Below are 18,335 nucleotides of genomic sequence, written 5' to 3'. Positions count from 1 at the left end.
CTTTGTCAATAAAGCTTTCCCAGGTTATCCTATTTAGAGTGTGTTATTTGATTGCTGATAGGACCCTGACTGATACAGTCAGTGTGATAAAATAACTTATTTTTTCTCTGACTATAAATAATCTTCAATATCTTCTTTTCCGAATAATGTATTTGTTTATGGCACTTATCCATGGATTTCAAAGAACTATATAAAAAATAATTCCCACATTTCTTGGTAGAACGATATGAGAATAATTTTTTAAAAAGAATAAAATCATAATTCTCATACAAACATAAAATCAACATGTGTCAAAGATTTTTATTTCATTCATACTTAACTCAGCAAGGAAGAAACCAGTAATATATTACAGCCAGTTCAAAAAAGAACTCAAATCTCCTCAAATAAAGAATTCCAAATAATTTATGCAGATACTCCCTAGCCAAGGAGGTAGGTCGTAACTCCCTACCCCTTGAGTATGGGCTGTGTTTAGTGATTTGCTTCCAAAGACTAAATCATGGAAGTGGGTCTGTGTGTAAGTTTACAATGGAGAAACTTGGCAAACACACTACCCTAGTCAGGTAATTAAGGTCAACATCATCATCAATAAGACCTGTTGACAGAATGTACCATTGATATGATGTAATCAGAAGGGCACTTCATCTCTATGGTCATCCTCAAAAACCCATAACCCTGCTCTAATCATGAGAAAAACATCAAATTCCAATAGAGGGGCATCCTACAATATACATGACCAGTACTATCCAAAACTGTCAAGGTCATCGAAAACAAGGAAAGTGTGAGAAACTGTCATGAACTAAGGAATCTTGTCAGCTAAATGTAATGTGGTATCCTAGATGGGATACAGAAAAAGGATTTAGAGAAAACCTAATAAATCTGAATAACGTATGGAGTTTAATTAATATATCAGTGCTGGTTTCTTAGTTGTGACAAACATACCATAGTAATTTGAGATGTTAATAACAGGAGAAACTGGGTGAGGGGTATATGGGAACTCTCTGGTATCTTTGCAACTTTTCTGTAAATCTACATCTATTCTAAAATTTAAAGTTTATTAGAGAGAGAGAGAGAGAACTACTCAAGGTGCTATATACTTTTAGTCAGGTAAAGAATGCTGAAATGAATTCACAAATGGATGCAAAACTGGCAAAACCAGTCAATACCCACAGAGTAATAATCAAATTTTACATTTTTATAGACAGTATCAGTGTTCAAAGAGTTAACTTTTATCTCTACAGAGTTGTAAGATAGTCTAGTCAAAGACAAACCCTGTATAGCCCTATAGGACCAGGTAAATCCCACAGGTTTCAGCATTCTGTTAAAAAGATATCTAGAAATCTCTTTTGCCCATTTCAAAATCTTTCACAATTTTTTTCTACAAAGGATGCAAGTGTCAAAATTATTTTTAAAAGCCCTTACAACAGGCTGGCCTGACTTGACAAAACAGCTAACAGAAGTACACAAATATTCAAAAGGTTATGCAATGCTTTGCCAAGTTATCACAACACTATGAACTGAAAAATAACCCAAAGATCAAGATAATTTATCAGCCTGCCCTGGGGAAACCCTACAGACTGCCAAAGATATGCATCATTGCCTTACAGTTAAAAGCGCTTGCTTTGTTATGTTACCTAGGCAACACACCAGTAAATGGTACAGTAATAAAATAAGAATCTAAAAAAGCAAGTTGAACAAAAGAACAGTCAATATCAAGGTCCAAACTCAATTCCATTTCCTACCTGGTTGTACAAACTATTTGTGTTAAGAAGGGACTCAGCTCTTAGGTGGGAACTATCATTTTCCCAGGCCTCATATTTTTGTATTGGAGGGGCTTCAACAGGATTAACACCATGGCATCAGTTTCTGCCTATGTAAGAAGAGGCTCCATGACAAAATACCAATATATGATTATGGTTGGAGCATTTGCCCTTGGAGTTTTTATTTCAGACTCTTATTTAAATATGTATGCTTCCTTTTTCCTCACAGTCTTAATGCATGTGCCAAGTGTCTTTTTTTTTTTGGCCACACCTTCCAGCATGTGGAACTTCCCTGACCAAGGATCGAACCCACGCCCCTTGCAGTGGAAGGTGGAGTCTTAACCACTGGACCACCAGGGAAGCCCCAAATGTCTTTTTTTTTTTTTTTTTTGAGAATTCTCACTTCTCTTCAATCGCTGAGGTTCAGCTTTTTGGGGGGAAACAGTTCTTACTTGTACATGAAGAACTACTGCATCCTCAATTTTCTGTAAATAACTCAACTGGCTGGATTAACAAACATTGTCACAGAAACACAAAATTTTTTAAAGCCATAGATCACTGCATATATATTTACAAAAAGCCATAATCAAACATGCATTTCTCCTTACTAGGAGAACTTAAATAGATGTTTGAACATTAAGGCAGTGACGACTCTAAAACATAATGAAATTCTAAGTTAAGGCTTTATGTTTGTTTTGAAACCCATATTCATAGGCAACTGTAACCAAAGCAAACTTTTATCTACTAGGTTGAGTTCATCTGCCTAGGATATATTATTTATCCACTACCAACAATTCTTCTACGGGATAGCAATTAGTAGCAAACCACTGATTTATTATACTTTAATGAATTAGTCCCCTCCTTAGGTTTTATTTTGAGGATTTAGCCTTCAGCAGCATAAGCATGTGCCACAGAAGGAACAGAGTATTTTTTTGGGTAAACTTAGAAAAATTTACAGACTGCACTGATTTTTACTTGCTTGAAATTCGGCCAGCAATCAAGAACTCAGGACCTCCTAAATATAGAAAACCTCAAAAGCATACTTGACCACAGACCCATCTCAAAACATAGATGTTCTTGATTATTGAAGCAATCAGTCGTCACCTCACTTCCTTTGAAGACTGGTACTATCCTCTCTAAACAAAGCAACAAAATGCAGAATACCATATCTTAGATGGATCTATTCTGTAATTGCTATCCTCAAGGCACAGATACTATCCTTGCTGGACCAATGTGTTTCCTCATTCAAGGAAAAAATGAGAGGTGGATGAAAAGATTCACTTTAAAATAGCTGTTGATGCACTCTTGCCCTATCAAACTTATGCAAAGTATTGAAATTTAGTGGGGAATTTCCTTTTCTCCTTACTTTATTTTTTTTAACAATTAGAGTGACAAAACTTGGACTCAGCTGGTGGGTGCGCTTTGAGGAGGAGATCTGGAGCACCGCCCTGGCCTTTTGTAGGGAGTAGGGGGGATGCTCATAGGACACATTCCAGTATGAGCTAATAGGCATGATACCACAGCCCAGCGTTTCCATAGTTGGGGCGACTTACTGTCACTTAGACTGAAACGATCGCTATTTACACTAAGTGCTTGCTGCTACTTCTTTAAGCAAGAATTTTACAGCAACACGTCTTGTGAGGAAAGTACTATACGCTTACGCTGGTATCAGTAAGAGTTCACATAGAGGAGGGATGGCATTGACTATTTGAAAATTGTCTCAAAAGCTAAAGACAGCTGTAGTTTTCCTTTGTGTCTTCAAATAAGAAAAAAGTAAGATGTCAAAGCAGATGAAGATGATGGTGTTTAAATCTGATGGTGCATCATCAGACTTCTTTAGACATTATTAGGAAACAGGAATTTCTAACAAGCACTGGCAAAAGTATTTTAGGTGCAATTTAAGTAAGTCATATGTCAACTAAAATGTTTCAAAAATTTGAAAAGTTTGTACACTAGTCCTGGTGAGCTTGCTTCAGCTAAATGGCTAGATGGGTTTTAAAGGTGTGAAATACATTTTTTTTTTAAAGAAGGGAAGTCTACACTGAAAGGGCAAATGTGGGCAACACAAAACACAATCACTTTTTTAGATCAACATCTTACACTTTATAATACACTCATAAGTTTTTACACAAATTTCATGTTTATAAGTGCAAAAGGCAAAGAACCTCAAAGAATCGAAGTAACTGTATCATCAACTACATTCAATAGAGTTAATACTGTTGTCCCCATTCTCCATCTTCTAAATCCAGAAGGGAACCGTAAATGCCATCTCCCATGTGAACTCCACTTTCAGAAGTTGGAGACTGGGTGTAGTTCGGCACACAACTGGGTTCCAACAGTTGAATTGAGTTTCCATTGTGTTCCAGGCAGAATCCGCCAGAAGAAAGTCATCCATTGCTGTCTGAGTTTCATTGCTGTTGAAGAATAAGCTCCCCAAAGTTTCAAAGCCAGAATTCATGGTCTGTGTTTCTGCACTGCTTAACTGACCTTTGCTTTCTAGAGCAGGTAGGTGTTTAGCAGCAGAGATTCTTTCAGTTTGGGTCTCTGTGTCAGATGAATCAATACTCATGGAAAAGCTGGAGTGTTTCAGAACACTTCCCAGAGGCAGATGAGGGCTACTGTCTAAAAAGAAGTTCAAGTCCCTCTGTGTCTGCGTGTCAAACATTTCAAGGCCTAAGAAGTTAGAATTTCCTCTACAACTGTAGGACTGGGCAGAGGTGTCTGCAAGTAAGAAGTCAATTTGGGTCTCTATGTCCAGTGATTCCAAGACTGGCTCAGTGGTTATGGGACTAAGTTCACTCTTTTCAGTTTGAGTCTGGATATTTGAGGCCAAAAAGAACTCTTCAATATCAAAATCAACTGCAGGATTCTGGGTTGGGCCAGATGGGAGCTGGGTGTCAGGTCCAGTATTTGTGTCAGACGAAGACTACAATTGTCCAGTGTCTGACCAGGCAGATTACTTGACAAGATGTTTTCTAGATTACTTAATAAATCCCTGGTTCAGGTCCGATTATCTGTCATGTTCTGTGAAGAAAGTGTACTATTCTGTGTGCTGAATGAAGTTCATGAGTGGTTCAGATTTCTCAATATCTTGATTTAAAGTTCTAGGGTGGTTCTGAGGTAACAAGCCATGAGTTACAGTCTCTGCTACTAAGCTGCTGCTTATAATTTGTCTGTAGAAACATCATATGATGAATGGACACTCTCAAAAATGTCTCCACACATTACAGCTTGGTCTATCTGTACTCGATCATCTGTTGGACTTCGCATTCCACTGGTTTGAGTTTCTCTCAAAAGAGATCCCACCTGACAGGAAACTGGGATGTATAAATACATCAGTCTGAGCAGCTATAGATGAGATTACCTTAGAACTGGGCCAAAAAGTTTGAGTATGAACACTAATGGGAAGGGAAACTTGAGAACCAAATGTCAAATCAGTTTAAGAACAAGGTGATACAGAGGAATCAGGGCTAGCCCACTGTGCAGACAGTAAAAAGTGTTGTGTGGTGTAAGACAGGTCTGCCTGTACATTGATTGAAGAAATGCTGTTTTCTTGACATGTGTTCCCTAGTTCTTGTAAAGAGTTAGATGGACTTTTACCCAAGTTCACTTGAACACCTGTGCTAATTGGCTCCACAGCAACAGAATTTACAATTTTTGAAAGAGGGAGGCTCTCCTTGAGAGAGCAAGCCTCTGAATCTAGGCCGAGGATCAGGGTTCCTATGGACAAGGGCAGTAAGTGCACAGAACCGGGGGGACAGAGCCCTGATGATTGACACCCAACACCACAGGCTGGGCTAAGGAGTCTGCTGTAGGCACAAAGACAGGCACTTCAGGCTTTGGTAAAAGCAACTTCTGAGGACACCTTGGACGTGTTGGAAGAGTCTGCTTTCTGGCATTAGAGCTGCAAGAGTCTTCAAAAGAAGCCACTAGCTTTATTTCTGAAGTTTCCAGTTCTTGAGCATCTGGTCTTGGGGTTGATTGGTTGCTCAGTGATTCAATGGTCTTACTGGACAACTTCTGGTTGTGCAGGCACTTTTCCATTTTCCTTTTCTTACTAGGTGGATCCCTGTGTTCTGCAGGGATCACATGGCCAGTTCGGTAGATGTGGGACTGTAATGCAGTCCTTCTGGCATAGGGACAGCCACACGTGCACTGGAAGGTCTTGCCACAATCCTCTGGATGTGTTTTCAAGTCCCACTCAGTGCCATACGAATTGCTGCACTTAACTATGTTTGTGCTGCTTTTCCGCATGCATTTTCATAAAGTGCTGTTTTCTGAGAGAAAATTGAGGACATGGTCTGTCAGGGCCTCTCGGGCAGCCTTCAACTGGACAACAGTAGAATTTCAGGACAGTTTTCAAATCTTTTCCTATTGTTGGATTCTCTATGCCATCCTGCAGGTGGTGGCTCTTGACCAGGTGCGTGTTGAGCACCGGGCTGATGGGCAGGATCTTGCCGCCGCCGCGCGCCGGGCACAGGCTGTTGGTCCACATGGCCCGGAACAGCTCGCTCACCCACGGAGGGATGAGCTCCCCGGCCAGCTGCCCCTCAGCGGCCTTGGGGGAGAGGGACCCCACGGGCCTCCCCTCCCAGCCTGGGCGCCCCAGGCCAGAGCCGCGGGCCCTGCCACCACCGTCTCAGAGGCCGCCAGGTGCGCCAAGTGTTTTGAAGCCCGAATTCACCTGGGTCTTTCACACCTCGGTTTCAGATACCCTGGTAGAAGAGTGACTGTCTCTCATAGTAAATTGATAAAGAGACTTCTGAATATAATCTAGTATACCCTGCTTGACCACAGGGGAAAACGTGTTGATCATGCCTTAGGTGAGAATTTCCACTCCATGTCACAGCGATATTTCTTACTACAAATGAATAAATTAGTATTCTGGTTCTATCCCCATTCATGGGCAACTTAGTTAGTATGAACTAATTTCTCAGAAACTGATCACCTCCCTAGGCACTGAGGAAAAAAAAACAAAAAAAAAAAACCTCTCTAAACTTTGAAGTAGGGGGCTAGATTTCTTCCAAGCCTTCCCTGAAATGAAACCTCTATGTCTTCCTGTTGCATTTCTACTGATTAACATACCTCCAAGTAAAGCCTCGGGCAAGAGGTTCATTCTAGGGCTTCCCTGGTGGCGCAGTGGTTGAGAGTCTGCCTGCCAATACAGGGCACACGGGTTCGAGCCCTGGTCTGGGAAGATCCCACATGCTGCGGAGCAACTAGGCCCGTGAGCCACAATTACTGAGCCTGCGCGTCTGGAGCCTGTGCTCCGCAACAAGAGAGGCCGCGACAGTGAGAGGCCCGTGCACCGCGATGAAGAGTGGCCCCCGCTCGCCGCAACTGGAGAAAGCCCTCGCACAGAAACGAAGACCCAACACAGCCATAAATAAATAAATAATTAATTAATTAAAAAAAATATATATATATATATTAAAAACTTTCCCTGACAACAGAATAGAACAGAGATGAGGAAGCCCAGGGAGACTATTAAAAAAAAAAAAAAAAAAAGAGGTTCATTCTAGAGCTAAATCTTAGGAAAAGCTCTGCTTAGTCCAAGAAACAGATTTCTTAGTCTATGAAACAGATTACGAAACAGTTCATTTTTCTTTCTTTTCCTCTTTACAATCAGGAAGCTTACTATCAGCTGCAAAGGATCTTTCAGAAGTGGTTCTCAGTGTTAAAATTTGGGGCAGCCAACTTGAATGAATTAAACAACTTAAAATAACTCTAAATTATTATACCATCTCAGAGAGCCTAGAATGCATTCACAACTAATGCACTAGCTGCATGGTCTTTTCAGCACTGTAGCTGTTTGAGAACTATTCTTGCCCAGACAGTCATTTCTTGTATACTCACAAGGCAAAACTCTCTTATGTTCCAGTGAATATTCTTCCTCTAGAGCCAACTTAATGTTGTGCTTTGCCTCTTACATCTAACTTAAAGGAAATTGTACAACATGCTCCACGTCAACATTATATGTGATGAACATAACTGTTTTATAACAAAAATTGAAGTTATATATCTGTGAAAACTTTGCTACGTTATCATCTCAGCACTCCAGTCAAGAACCACTGTCTTGTCTATTTGTTTTCAATTTCCCACATTCCGACTGACATAATTCCATTTTCTTTACTCCTTATGCTTTATTTTTATTCACATTTCACTATTTTATTGCAGGTATGGCTGATCTTCTTAAATTCTTTGTGGAATGAAACTAGATGTTCAAAAAAATAAATAAAATACAGAAAGCAACTACTTTCTCTTTGGTGCCTACTCTCTACTGCCCTCTGCAGGTAGAAAGAAAAAATAAGATCCTCACTTAACAGGAAGATTTAAAGTAATTGGTGTTTTTTGAGAGGCTAACCATTACCAACCAGACTCCATCTATTCACAGGAAGGATTTCTCAATTTGCTAAAGTCCCTTTACTGTGGAAAAATTTCTGGGAACCACAGACTATTTTCAAGGGAGCTCCCTATCTCCTACACCCATATACAAACGGACATGAAGTCCTCTCTTATTCTGGGCGAAGGCTAAGGGCCCTCTATGTCAAAGTTCCTTCAAGCCTGTAAAACTTGAGTCTGGGAGTGAAAGAAAAAAGAGACATAAAGGTGCAGACAATGCAATTTGTCTGTGCTTTGCAGACAAATGTCAACAAATGTAGGAACCCCTACAATGCCTCAATCAGAGATAATGTGAGATTCTGCTTTCTGTTTTTACAAAAAGTGAGAGGCAGCCTGCAAGATAACCAGCAAACAGGCAGCTTCAATTCTGTGTAGAAAGGACCGTTCATTACACATGGATTATTTTCTTCAGTTACACTACTTTGTATGGATAGCAACACTGTCAGTGATGTCATCTTCTGAAACAGAGACCAGGATGTATAGGCATATTGTGCCAACCGAGCCCAAATCAATGACCTGGGTAATGCAGTCAGGGTAACACTATTATTCTTCATCTAAACCCTCCAAGCCCATAGAAAAATAATGCTAATCTGATGCAGGTTCAAGGAATACGTTATGTGGGAAAGAAAATCAAGCCCTTGTTTAATTTTATTTACATTCTAATATGTACTTACAGGAAACACCACAGAATTCAGTATCATTATGTGCATCAGACTATGTCATTTTATTTTTGAATTAGTAGCATGTTCAAAAATTTATTAAAATCAAACACTTTCTTGGATAAGAATATTTTTAGCAAGGATATTCCCTAAAAGATTGATCTCCAAATACGTATTCACATAGCCTACCAATACCTTTCCACAACTGCGAGAACAGAATGATTTATAGCATTCCTGATAGAGGAGGCAGCGTTGTTTTATTGTTTGGGGTAAGGAGATTTTTTTGAAAGATTTATAGCTTTCAGTTCCACCTCCGCTTGTTTTGTGATTCAATTGACTCATTCTATTTACCTATCTTCATAATGGGCATAATATGGACTTACGCAGATTAAAAATTTTTCAACGTCTGTAAACTTTCTGAGCTGAAAAATGTCTCTTTAAAAGGTATGTAGGGAAGAGAACCACTGGGTCTTTTCACTCCCTTAAAAGCATACACTGAGCGCCTTCTACCGAGTTGTATGTAGGTTGGGGTAAGGGTTAGTACCTACAAGTCTTTGAAGACCGCACATCCGGGCCACCGGAGAGCCAGCCAGAAGCCCCGCCCCTCTGGAGGCGTAGCCACGGGCGACTAGCACATCCCTCCGCCGCGTCGCGCCCCGCCCAATGCTCCCTGAGCGCCGGGGGCGGGCCTGTGCGGCGCGTGGCCGGAACCTGGGGGATATCTGCGCGGGCTTGAGCCATGGCTGAAAGTGGCCGGCCACCTCAGGCCCGGGCCCTCCTGCAGCAGTGCCTGCACGCCCGGCTGCAAGTACGCCCCGCCGAAGGGGACGCCGCGGCCCAGTGGGTGGAGGTAATGTCGGCCCCGCAGCTCCGGTTATCCTGTGGCGCGCAGGGGCGGTTCTTACCGCGCTGTCTCGGTGATTTTTGCCCCCGCGTCTCCCTCCGAGCCGGTCGCTTGGCGCCTGGCACGTGTTGTGGGCGGGGCGGGACTCACGGCTGGTCCGCCCAACGCTGCCCTCAGTTCCTGCCTGGCGTCGCCTCTCTCCTCAGTCCTGCACCACCGGCCCCGGCCCCTTCTCCCTCGGACTTATTTTCCGAGAGGAAGAGGGTGTTCCCTGCTTGGCACTCCGGGCATTGGGAGCTTCCTCTCACCGTTTGCCTACCTGAGCTCGGTGGACTTTAGGCCTAGTAGCTCAGACTTCTTGCTTCAAAAGAGCAAAAAGCCTTGCCACGCCCTGCGCGATGCTCGGGCTGCTGGTGACTTGTCCTGAACTGGTTCGAGCTTCTAGGTTAGGTTTGTTGCAAGCGTTCAAGATCTGTTTTGACTTGTGCTCCGGATCCCGTCGAATTCCCTCTTAGGTTGACTGCAGCTAGGTGTTAGCACAGACGTGAGATTGCCCATGAAGCAGTTCTTTTTTCAAGAAACTTTAAAAAACTTGACTTATTTCCCACTAGGAACAAAAACGACTACTTTTATAATAATGTTGCATTGTTATCAAACACACTTCCTCCAAAGAATTTAAAACATTTACACCAATATGACATCCTTCTGCTTGAATATTTGCCTTTTTAGAAGAGCCTGCCCATATGCAAAATTCCATGCAAAAACAAAATTTTCTTTAAGGCCCCTGACTTATTTTTTGGAGTAAGTTGAAATGAAGGAAAAAAATGTGTAATAATAATAAATAAAACTAGTGGAGGTACTCAGAAACTTTAATGTAGAAGCATTTCATTCATTCATCTGCTGAATTCCGTCCCAAATCTAGCACTCCTTAACACAATCCTAGTTATTATTTTAAATACTACCCATGGGGCTTCCCTGGTGGCGCAGTGGTTGAGAATCTGCCTGCCAATGCAGGCGACACGGGTTCGAGCCCTGGTCTGGGAAGATCCCACATGCCGCGGAGCAACTAGGCCCGTGAGCCACAACTACTGAGCCTGCGCGTCTGGAGCCTGTGCCCCGCAGCAAGAGAGGCCGCGATGGTGAGAGGCCCGCGCACCGCGATGAAGAGTGGCCCCCACTTGCCGCAACTGGAGAAAGCCCTCGCACAGAAACGAAGACCCAACACAGCCGTAATTAATTAATTAATTTAAAAAACAAAAAACAAAAAAACAAATACTACCCATGAACTATATGTGGGTGACTATTCTTAAATCACTATCTGTTACTCCCTGGTAATTTGGAAATACTTATAAGCATAAACAGTCCTATATTTTTGCCCTCCCTTTTTCTTTCTCAAAAATTCATTTCTTATTTCTTACTTTTGTTATGGTCTGTTAAAAATTTCTCTTCCCTGTTTTGAGATTTTATTATTTTTGCCATACTGTCCAAAGAATTGCCTATTTTTATACTTGCTTCATGGGACTATAAATCCCAAACTATTAATCATTTAGATTTCTTCCATGCTTCTTTATCTTTTTATATTCTTCATGTCACATCTCCTTGTGCAAAATCACGGATAGTTTATTGCAGCCTTCCAAACTATCAGTGTGTTTATTAACTTTAAAAGCTATTTTAAAGCTTTCTCTTCCACTCCCACACATGGCTAAATTAGCATAAAGAGCTGACGAGTAATTAGATAGTGAAAGAGTAAATTATTTCCTCTTTCTCAAGCATCCGCTATTCTATTACTAAAAGTTCTAATTTTTTTAAAAAAACATTTTTAATTGTTTTGAAGGTTACTTTTTGATTTGAAGGTTACTTTGCGTGTTCTTGGTTTCATTCATTTAGACCTTTGCTGTCACAGGCTAATGTTTTTCTTCCTGGGAGGTGAACATTTTTAACCTACAGTGAGAATTATGTGTACTATCCTATATATTTGAAATGTTCTATTTATACCAAAAGAAGCTACAAGGAAGGTGATTCTGACTTGAGGAGGGGAATTTGTAGGTCACAACTTAAGAGCTATTGATGGAATAAACTAAAAGAAAATACCTTAATGAAGAGGTAGTGTGGTGAGTAGAAGGAAAGAACTAGTGTTTTTTGTTTGTTTGTTTGTTTGTTTTTGGCCAAGCCATGCTGCATGTGGGATCTTAGTTCCCTGACCAGGGATCTAACCCCTGCAATGGAAGGGTGGAGTCTTAACCACTGGCCCACCAGGGAAGTCCCAACAGGTGTTCATTCCTGCAATTACTTAATTCTGACATTGCATGTGTCCAAATATGAATATGCTTGAGAAATTTTGGCCTGTGCTGAAACAATCCCAGTGTAGAGAGCTGTGACAGTGGTGCAGATATCTGTATTATTCAACCTGCCACCTCCTTACTGATGGGTGTGCCCTGGAGGCACTTGTTTGTTCAAGAGCACAATTACACTTATAAAAGGTTATGTCCTATCCAGGTAAATCAGGTGTGAGTGCAGAGCTGCATTTATATTTATTTAGAAGAGTATTTAGATAACACATAGAGCCTGTAATACACAGTAGAACTTAAATGCAGTCAACAGAGTCCCTATCATGTACAAAACAGTCTGTAAAGTGCTTTGGGAGTTAAGATGTAAAATAAATTGTGTTTCAGTCCTTAAATTTCTTTTTACATAGTCACTTAATACGCACTTGTATCGCTCTTACTATGAACCAGGCACTGTTCTAAGCACTTTTCAGATATTAACTCAATCTTTGTAATAGCTGTTGGACTCAGAAGGTTAATCTACAAAATAAAGAATTTAATGATTCACTCTGCAGCAAAATCAAAGTCATTTGTCAAGTGTCTCTTTTCCATATAGTCTCTATCCTACAAGAGCTAATAAAGAACTCTCCAAGTCATTATATAAAATAAATAAGCTTATATTCCTGATAACAGACAACCTCTTGATGTAGAACTTAATATGAATGCAGTTTCCAAGGTTTAATCACTGTGTATTTAATGTATTAACAAAAATAACAAAAAATAATTGGACAGCAGTTTCTTGGAGTTTATTGAAATAGAATCAGACCCTTATTTTCATTATCTATAAGTAAACGGATTAGGAGGAACAAAGAATGATGATGTCAAAAGACATATCAGTTACAGTGTTGTTTATACATCAGCCATATCTGATATAATGTGAATTCATTTGGTGTTGAATAAATGGGCCCCTGCAAACTAAATATAAGTCTGTCAGCCATACTTAGGAAGAGACTAGTTCATAGTCCTAATGATTTTGATCAGAAGTACATGTTTGGGGACTTCCCTGGTGACGCAGTGGTTAAGAATCCGCCTGCCAATACAGGGGACACGGGTTTGAGCCCCGGTCCGGGAAGATCCCACATGCCACGGAGCAACTAAGCCCATGCGCCACAACTACTGATCCTGCGCTCTAGACTCTGCAAGCCACGACTATTGAGCCCACGTGCCACAACTGCTGGAGCCCACACGCCTAGAGCCCGTGCTTCACAACAAGAGAAGCCACCGCAATGAGAAGCCCGCGCACCGCAATGAAGAGTAGCTCCCGCTCACTGCAACTAGAGAAAGCCCACGTGCAGCAACGAAGATCCAATGCAACCAAAAATAAATAAATAAATTTTTTAAAAAAAGAAGTAAATGTTTGAAGGTATAACTTGGGGTCTTTACTAATCTTGGCTGTATTTTAAACTTAATTTTTGAAAGAAATGATTACTGAGGTGACTGAATATTGAAAAAGATTTTATTTTCTCACATATTTAAGAAATTAAGTCTATTATAAAAAGTTATTCCTCTTCTTTTGCATTTAACCTTTTATCTATAAAAGTTGTGAAATTTTATTCATTTACCTCTGTATATAGACGCTTCTTTCTAATCTGAATTTATTGTGGTTTCTCATAGGTCCAGAGAGGATTAGTGATCTATGTGTGCTTTTTCAAGGGAGCTGATAAAGAGCTTCTTCCCAAAATGGGTATGTGTTTGATGTTTCTTTTTTAAGAGTGAGAGTGACTAGCAATAGATAGATGAATCAGAAGGGGCAAAAAGCACAATCTTAAATTGTACTGGTATGTAAGTTATAAATGACTTAACTCTGTGTACTGTTGTTGACTTTAGCTATTTGCCTTTTCCAAAGCTTAATGTAAGCAAGTGTGGTAGAATTCTTTTAAAATATCTGCAGCATTTCAGATCGTCCATAGATTGGTTTCGAAGAGTGTACACACACACACACACACACACACACACACACACACACACACAGACAACACACTGAGATTCAGCCGAGGATACAGAAACTTGTTGGAAGCAGGGTGGCCACATAGGGAGAAATAGATGCTGCATTTCTTAATATAGTTTCCTTATCTCTCAGAGTCCCTAACAGGGGCATAGAGGTGACACTGTATGTACAAGATGTGGTTCCCATCAAATCTGTGCAGATCAGGCTTATATTATTATTATAGAAGACTTTACATTAACCATGTATGCACTTCTTTGTAGGAAACGTGTATAAATATGATTATTAAACCAAGCTCAGTGTCATCACAGCCACACCTCCTCTGCGGGCAGAGAAAGAGTCAGTGTTCAGGCATCTCTGAACAATAATTTACCTGCCTGCAGCTTTCCAGTGTCCTCGATAGTCTTTATCACTGCACATTCCTTGTGATAATTATATAGGTTCAGATATACCAAATCAAATCATATACTATCTCAAGACAGTATTTGATAGAATAATTATGTACAAAAAAAGAAGCCTGAAATAGTCAAGCTGTCCCTAAGGTTGGGGACAGGTTATATTCTCTTCATTAGTAAAGGCAGTACCCATTAGTTGGATTAATAAATATAAATTATACAGATGGGTAGTTGAAGTAGGCGGAAGTTAACCTAGAAGAGCTTTAAGTAGTGGAACTCAAGCGTAAATAGCCCAGTGAGGAACAGCTTGGACAAAGGGCTAAAGCTTCTAGAGGGGATTTTATGCTGAGACATCAAACATGTTTAACAACTTTGTCAGAGGATGAAAACTAGACTTGAGAAGGGACTGCAATAGGTGAGGATGGAAAGCCAGTAACTGTAATAGTTTGAAATTTGAATCTGAAGGATAATAGGGAGCTTTAAAGGGTTTAAAGAGAAAATGAAATGAGGTCTCCTGTTACAGAGGGTTATTGCCAGGAATTAATGCTTGGATATTGGACATTCTGTCTGTTTTTGCCTTGAATTAAAGCTTTCTTGACCATGAAAAGTATATAGTAGAAATCTTCAAAAACAGGAAGAGCATTTTTGGCCAAATTGTGGACAAATAAAAACACAGAGGAAGTCCACCTTAACTCTTCCAGTGGATAGTCTAACACAAAGCTTTTATATATCATGATTCTCAGTAAAGAACTGTGTCTCTAAGAATCACATTCTACTGGTGTGAGTTATAAGCAAAATAAGTCCATCTATTATTGATAGTAGTAGCTTGTACTTCCCTCTGTTCCAGGAGGCAAAGTAAGCCAGTGTGATGGGATTCTCTTAAACCTGACCTCATACTTATTACATGGATTCAGATCTTTCCAATCAAATCATGTAGCCCTTGGGAACATAACAGCCAGTTATATCCATAAAGTCTGAAATAGCATGGCTAATGTATAGATGTGCAGAATCTTCCTCAATTCATCTTCGGTATAATTGGACAGAGATCCAGGGCCCTGTCAAAGCTTAACTTCCCATATACATCATTAGAGATATTTGATCGATAACCTGTCTTAGGATCTTTGAGTTTCCAAGATGCCATTAATTCATTGTCTCATTTTAATTCTACTTACTGACATTTGTGTTTGTATTATATTTACTTCTACATACTGATATTTGTAGACCAACAGCATTAATTGAATTCTCAGTTAGATCCAGTAGAGGGAAGTGTGTGCAAGTATAATAAATTATACTTACCTCTCTGGCCTGTTATTTCAAAACTGCCTCCTTAGTCTGTCACTAGCCTGAGGCCTGGATAGCTGGATAGTGATTTCCATGGAATGAAATGCTCCAGAGAATTATAGTTTTCTTAGAAGCAATCAATAGGACTGAAGGCTATATAGCAAAGTCCTATTTGTAATAGAGAAAATTAGAGGTATTTTATTTATTTATTTATTTTTGGTTGTGTTGGGTCTTCATTGCTACGCACGGGCTTTCTCTAATTGTGGCGAGCGGGAGCTACTCTTCGTTTCGGTGCGCAGGCTTCTCACTGCAGTGGCTTCTCTTGTTGCAGATGTTCTAGGCGTGCGGGCTTCAGTAGTTGTGGCACATGGGCTCAGTAGTTGTGACTCACTGGCTCTAGAGCGGAGGCTCAGTAGTTGTGGCGCTTGGGCTTAGTTGCTCTGCGGCATGTGGGATCTTCCCAGACCAGGGATTGAACCCATGTCCCTTGCATTGACAGGCAGATTCTTAACCACTGTGCCAGCAGGGAAGTCCCTAGAGGTATCTTAAAATAGGCATTAGTTAACTGAAAACTGATAGTGCTTAATGCAGAGCTTAGGAATTCATTTGGGTGTTCACCTTGGCACGTTTTCACCAGATTAGTTCCTTGATTTGTAGAGTGGGGCCACTGTACTGAATCCTTGCTAATATTTACTACAGGCTCTCTAATAGTTGAAACCATTGACTACCCCACCAGAAAGCATACCTTTTCAAGCCTGATTATTCACACAGGAGTGTGAGGTTTCAATAGTTCTTTTACCGTTTGTGTCCTCTCAGGACTATTCTTTACAAGCAGAAGTTATCTATACCCTTTATAGAGGTAGGAAGACCCTAAGGGTGTTTATATTAGGCATTTCTTTAGCTTATTGTTTTGAAAATGGCTAAGGTTGAAATGTAAAGGTTTTCTAAGTTTAGATTTTTTAGCTACACATGGATATTTATGGTTGTTTTGACACTTCTTATTAGCTATGAGTATACTTGCATAAATGCCATAAAAATAATAATACAATATTTTCCTGTATGTATATGAAGATAATGCCAGTAACTCTATACTTTTGGATTTACTTTCCCACTTGACAATGAAATTTCTGATGATTCTCACTTTCACCTTTATCCTTCTCGCACTGGTGATGTTTGTAAAATGATTAGTCTATGTTAATAATGTCTTCGAGGTTATAAAACTGCAAAATCAGCTAGTTTATAACGGGATTGAACCTGGAACCTTTGTCTCAGCTTAGAACTCTAGGCAACTAAGTTTAAAATAATAAATGCACTAAGGTTTTTATTTAATGTTCTTTGTTACAAAGTAGAGTAGGTGTGTGGAGGATCTGTCACGTTTTTTTTTCCAGTGGGATTTGTTTTGAAATATAAAAAGGAACAAAAAGGCAAAATCTTTTCATGTATCCCCCAGGGCAACAATATCTTGAAGTTCCAGTATACAGTTAATTCTTTAGTCCTTTCTGGATGATCTTATTGTTAGGAGATCCTAACTGCCAAGTCAGATTTAAAACATCATGCCATTTTCTGCATGAAATTTTCCTTGTTTTTCATGCTTAGATCAGTTAGCTTACTGAAGCAGTTTTTAAAATCTAAATAGAAACTTTGGGTTAAAAACATGAGCTGACAAACTGGATTTTGAACATGAGGTTTGCTGACTAGAAGATTGTTGGTTTTCTTCATGTTTGTTTTCTACCTCAAAATGTTCTCCTTTCTTCCCTACCCAGTTAATACACTGTTAAATGTGAAATTAAGTGAAACAGAAAATGGCAAGCATGTCTCTGTATTGGATCTACCTGGCAACATTCTTATCATCCCTCAAGCCACCCTTGGGGGGAGAGTAAAAGGAAGAAGCATGCAGTATCACTCTAACTCTGGAAAAGAAGAGGGGTTAGAACTTTATTCCCAATTTGTGACTCTCTGTAAAAAAGAATTAGCTGCTAACAGCAAGTGTGCCGAAGCTGGGGTTGTGGTGGAACATGGCACTTACGGCAACAGGCAGGTGTTAAAGCTCGACACCAATGGACCATACACACACCTAATTGAGTTTTGAAAAATTAGAAGTTTCTACAGTTGTAATTAGATTCTCTTCCCCTTCTGCTTGAGTATACTAATCTGCAGCAGTTTAGACAAGAAAATCCTGGGTCCCATCCATAACTCTGCAGCCTGCTAATTGGACGACCTTGCCACGTCACCTAAACTCTGGATCTCAGTCACCTTCCATCCTGCTTTCCCCTAAACTCACACTCAAAATTTTGAAAAATGCCTTGTATTCGCTTTATGGTCATTGATAAGAACATGGAAATGTTCTTAGAGAGCTGTATTTAAGCATTTTGCAATTAAGCATTTTGTGCAATCAAGAAAAATATGTTTCTTATATCCTCAAATGTATGTAATATGTAGTAAAAATCACTATTTGTGTTATGATTATAATTTAGTCAATTTTGTTTTAGTATTTCAGATTTCCATATTTTGAATGAAAGAATATGCAATTTACTATTCCTTCTAATAATATCTATGAAATGTAATACAGAAATGTTATTGTGCATTTTAATATTGTTTTCCAAGGACATCCAAGTGCTTTAAATTATTTTAAGAATCTTTAGTTGATATAGCAATAAGGTATGGGGGACTAAAAGTTGTTTTTATTTAATATACTAATGGCTTATTATTCCGTTTCTCAGTTTTTTAC

At 39.8% G+C, this 18,335-nt stretch overlaps 2 protein-coding genes and 1 pseudogene across 2 annotated transcripts in view; 1 reads left to right on the top strand and 2 right to left on the bottom strand.

The window, feature by feature from the left end:
• The window catches only part of NUBPL (NUBP iron-sulfur cluster assembly factor, mitochondrial), a 335,371-nt gene extending 325,546 nt beyond the window's left edge, over nt 1-9,825 (bottom strand). The window contains exon 1 of the mRNA XM_059914058.1: nt 9,724-9,825. The gene's annotated coding sequence lies outside the window, so the exon portion shown is untranslated. The remainder of the gene's footprint in view (nt 1-9,723) is intronic.
• LOC132360578 (ATM interactor-like) lies at nt 4,047-6,291 on the bottom strand (annotated as a pseudogene).
• Nucleotides 9,487-18,021, top strand: DTD2 (D-aminoacyl-tRNA deacylase 2). The gene is made up of 3 exons (XM_059914062.1): nt 9,487-9,668; nt 13,601-13,670; nt 17,371-18,021. Exons 1-3 carry the CDS (start codon nt 9,558-9,560, stop codon nt 17,694-17,696), a joined length of 507 nt encoding a protein of 168 aa, XP_059770045.1. The 5' UTR covers nt 9,487-9,557; the 3' UTR covers nt 17,697-18,021.
• Nucleotides 18,022-18,335: the final 314 nt, after the last annotated feature.

This window comes from Balaenoptera ricei, chromosome 2 (assembly GCF_028023285.1).
Source record: "Balaenoptera ricei isolate mBalRic1 chromosome 2, mBalRic1.hap2, whole genome shotgun sequence".
Classification (NCBI taxonomy): Eukaryota; Metazoa; Chordata; class Mammalia; order Artiodactyla; family Balaenopteridae; genus Balaenoptera; species Balaenoptera ricei.
The sequence above is the reverse complement of the archived record's forward strand: the minus strand, read 5'-3'. Positions and strand labels throughout refer to the sequence as shown.

Excerpts from the sequence above, each read along its gene's own strand:
- DTD2 (XM_059914062.1), top strand. The coding sequence starts at position 9,558 with ATGGCTGAAAGTGGCCGGCCACCTCAGGCCCGGGCCCTCCTGCAGCAG. Across the intron at positions 9,669-13,600 it reads CCGCGGCCCAGTGGGTGGAG|GTCCAGAGAGGATTAGTGAT; the intron begins GTAATGTCGGCC and ends GGTTTCTCATAG. Across the intron at positions 13,671-17,370 it reads AGAGCTTCTTCCCAAAATGG|TTAATACACTGTTAAATGTG; the intron begins GTATGTGTTTGA and ends TTCCCTACCCAG.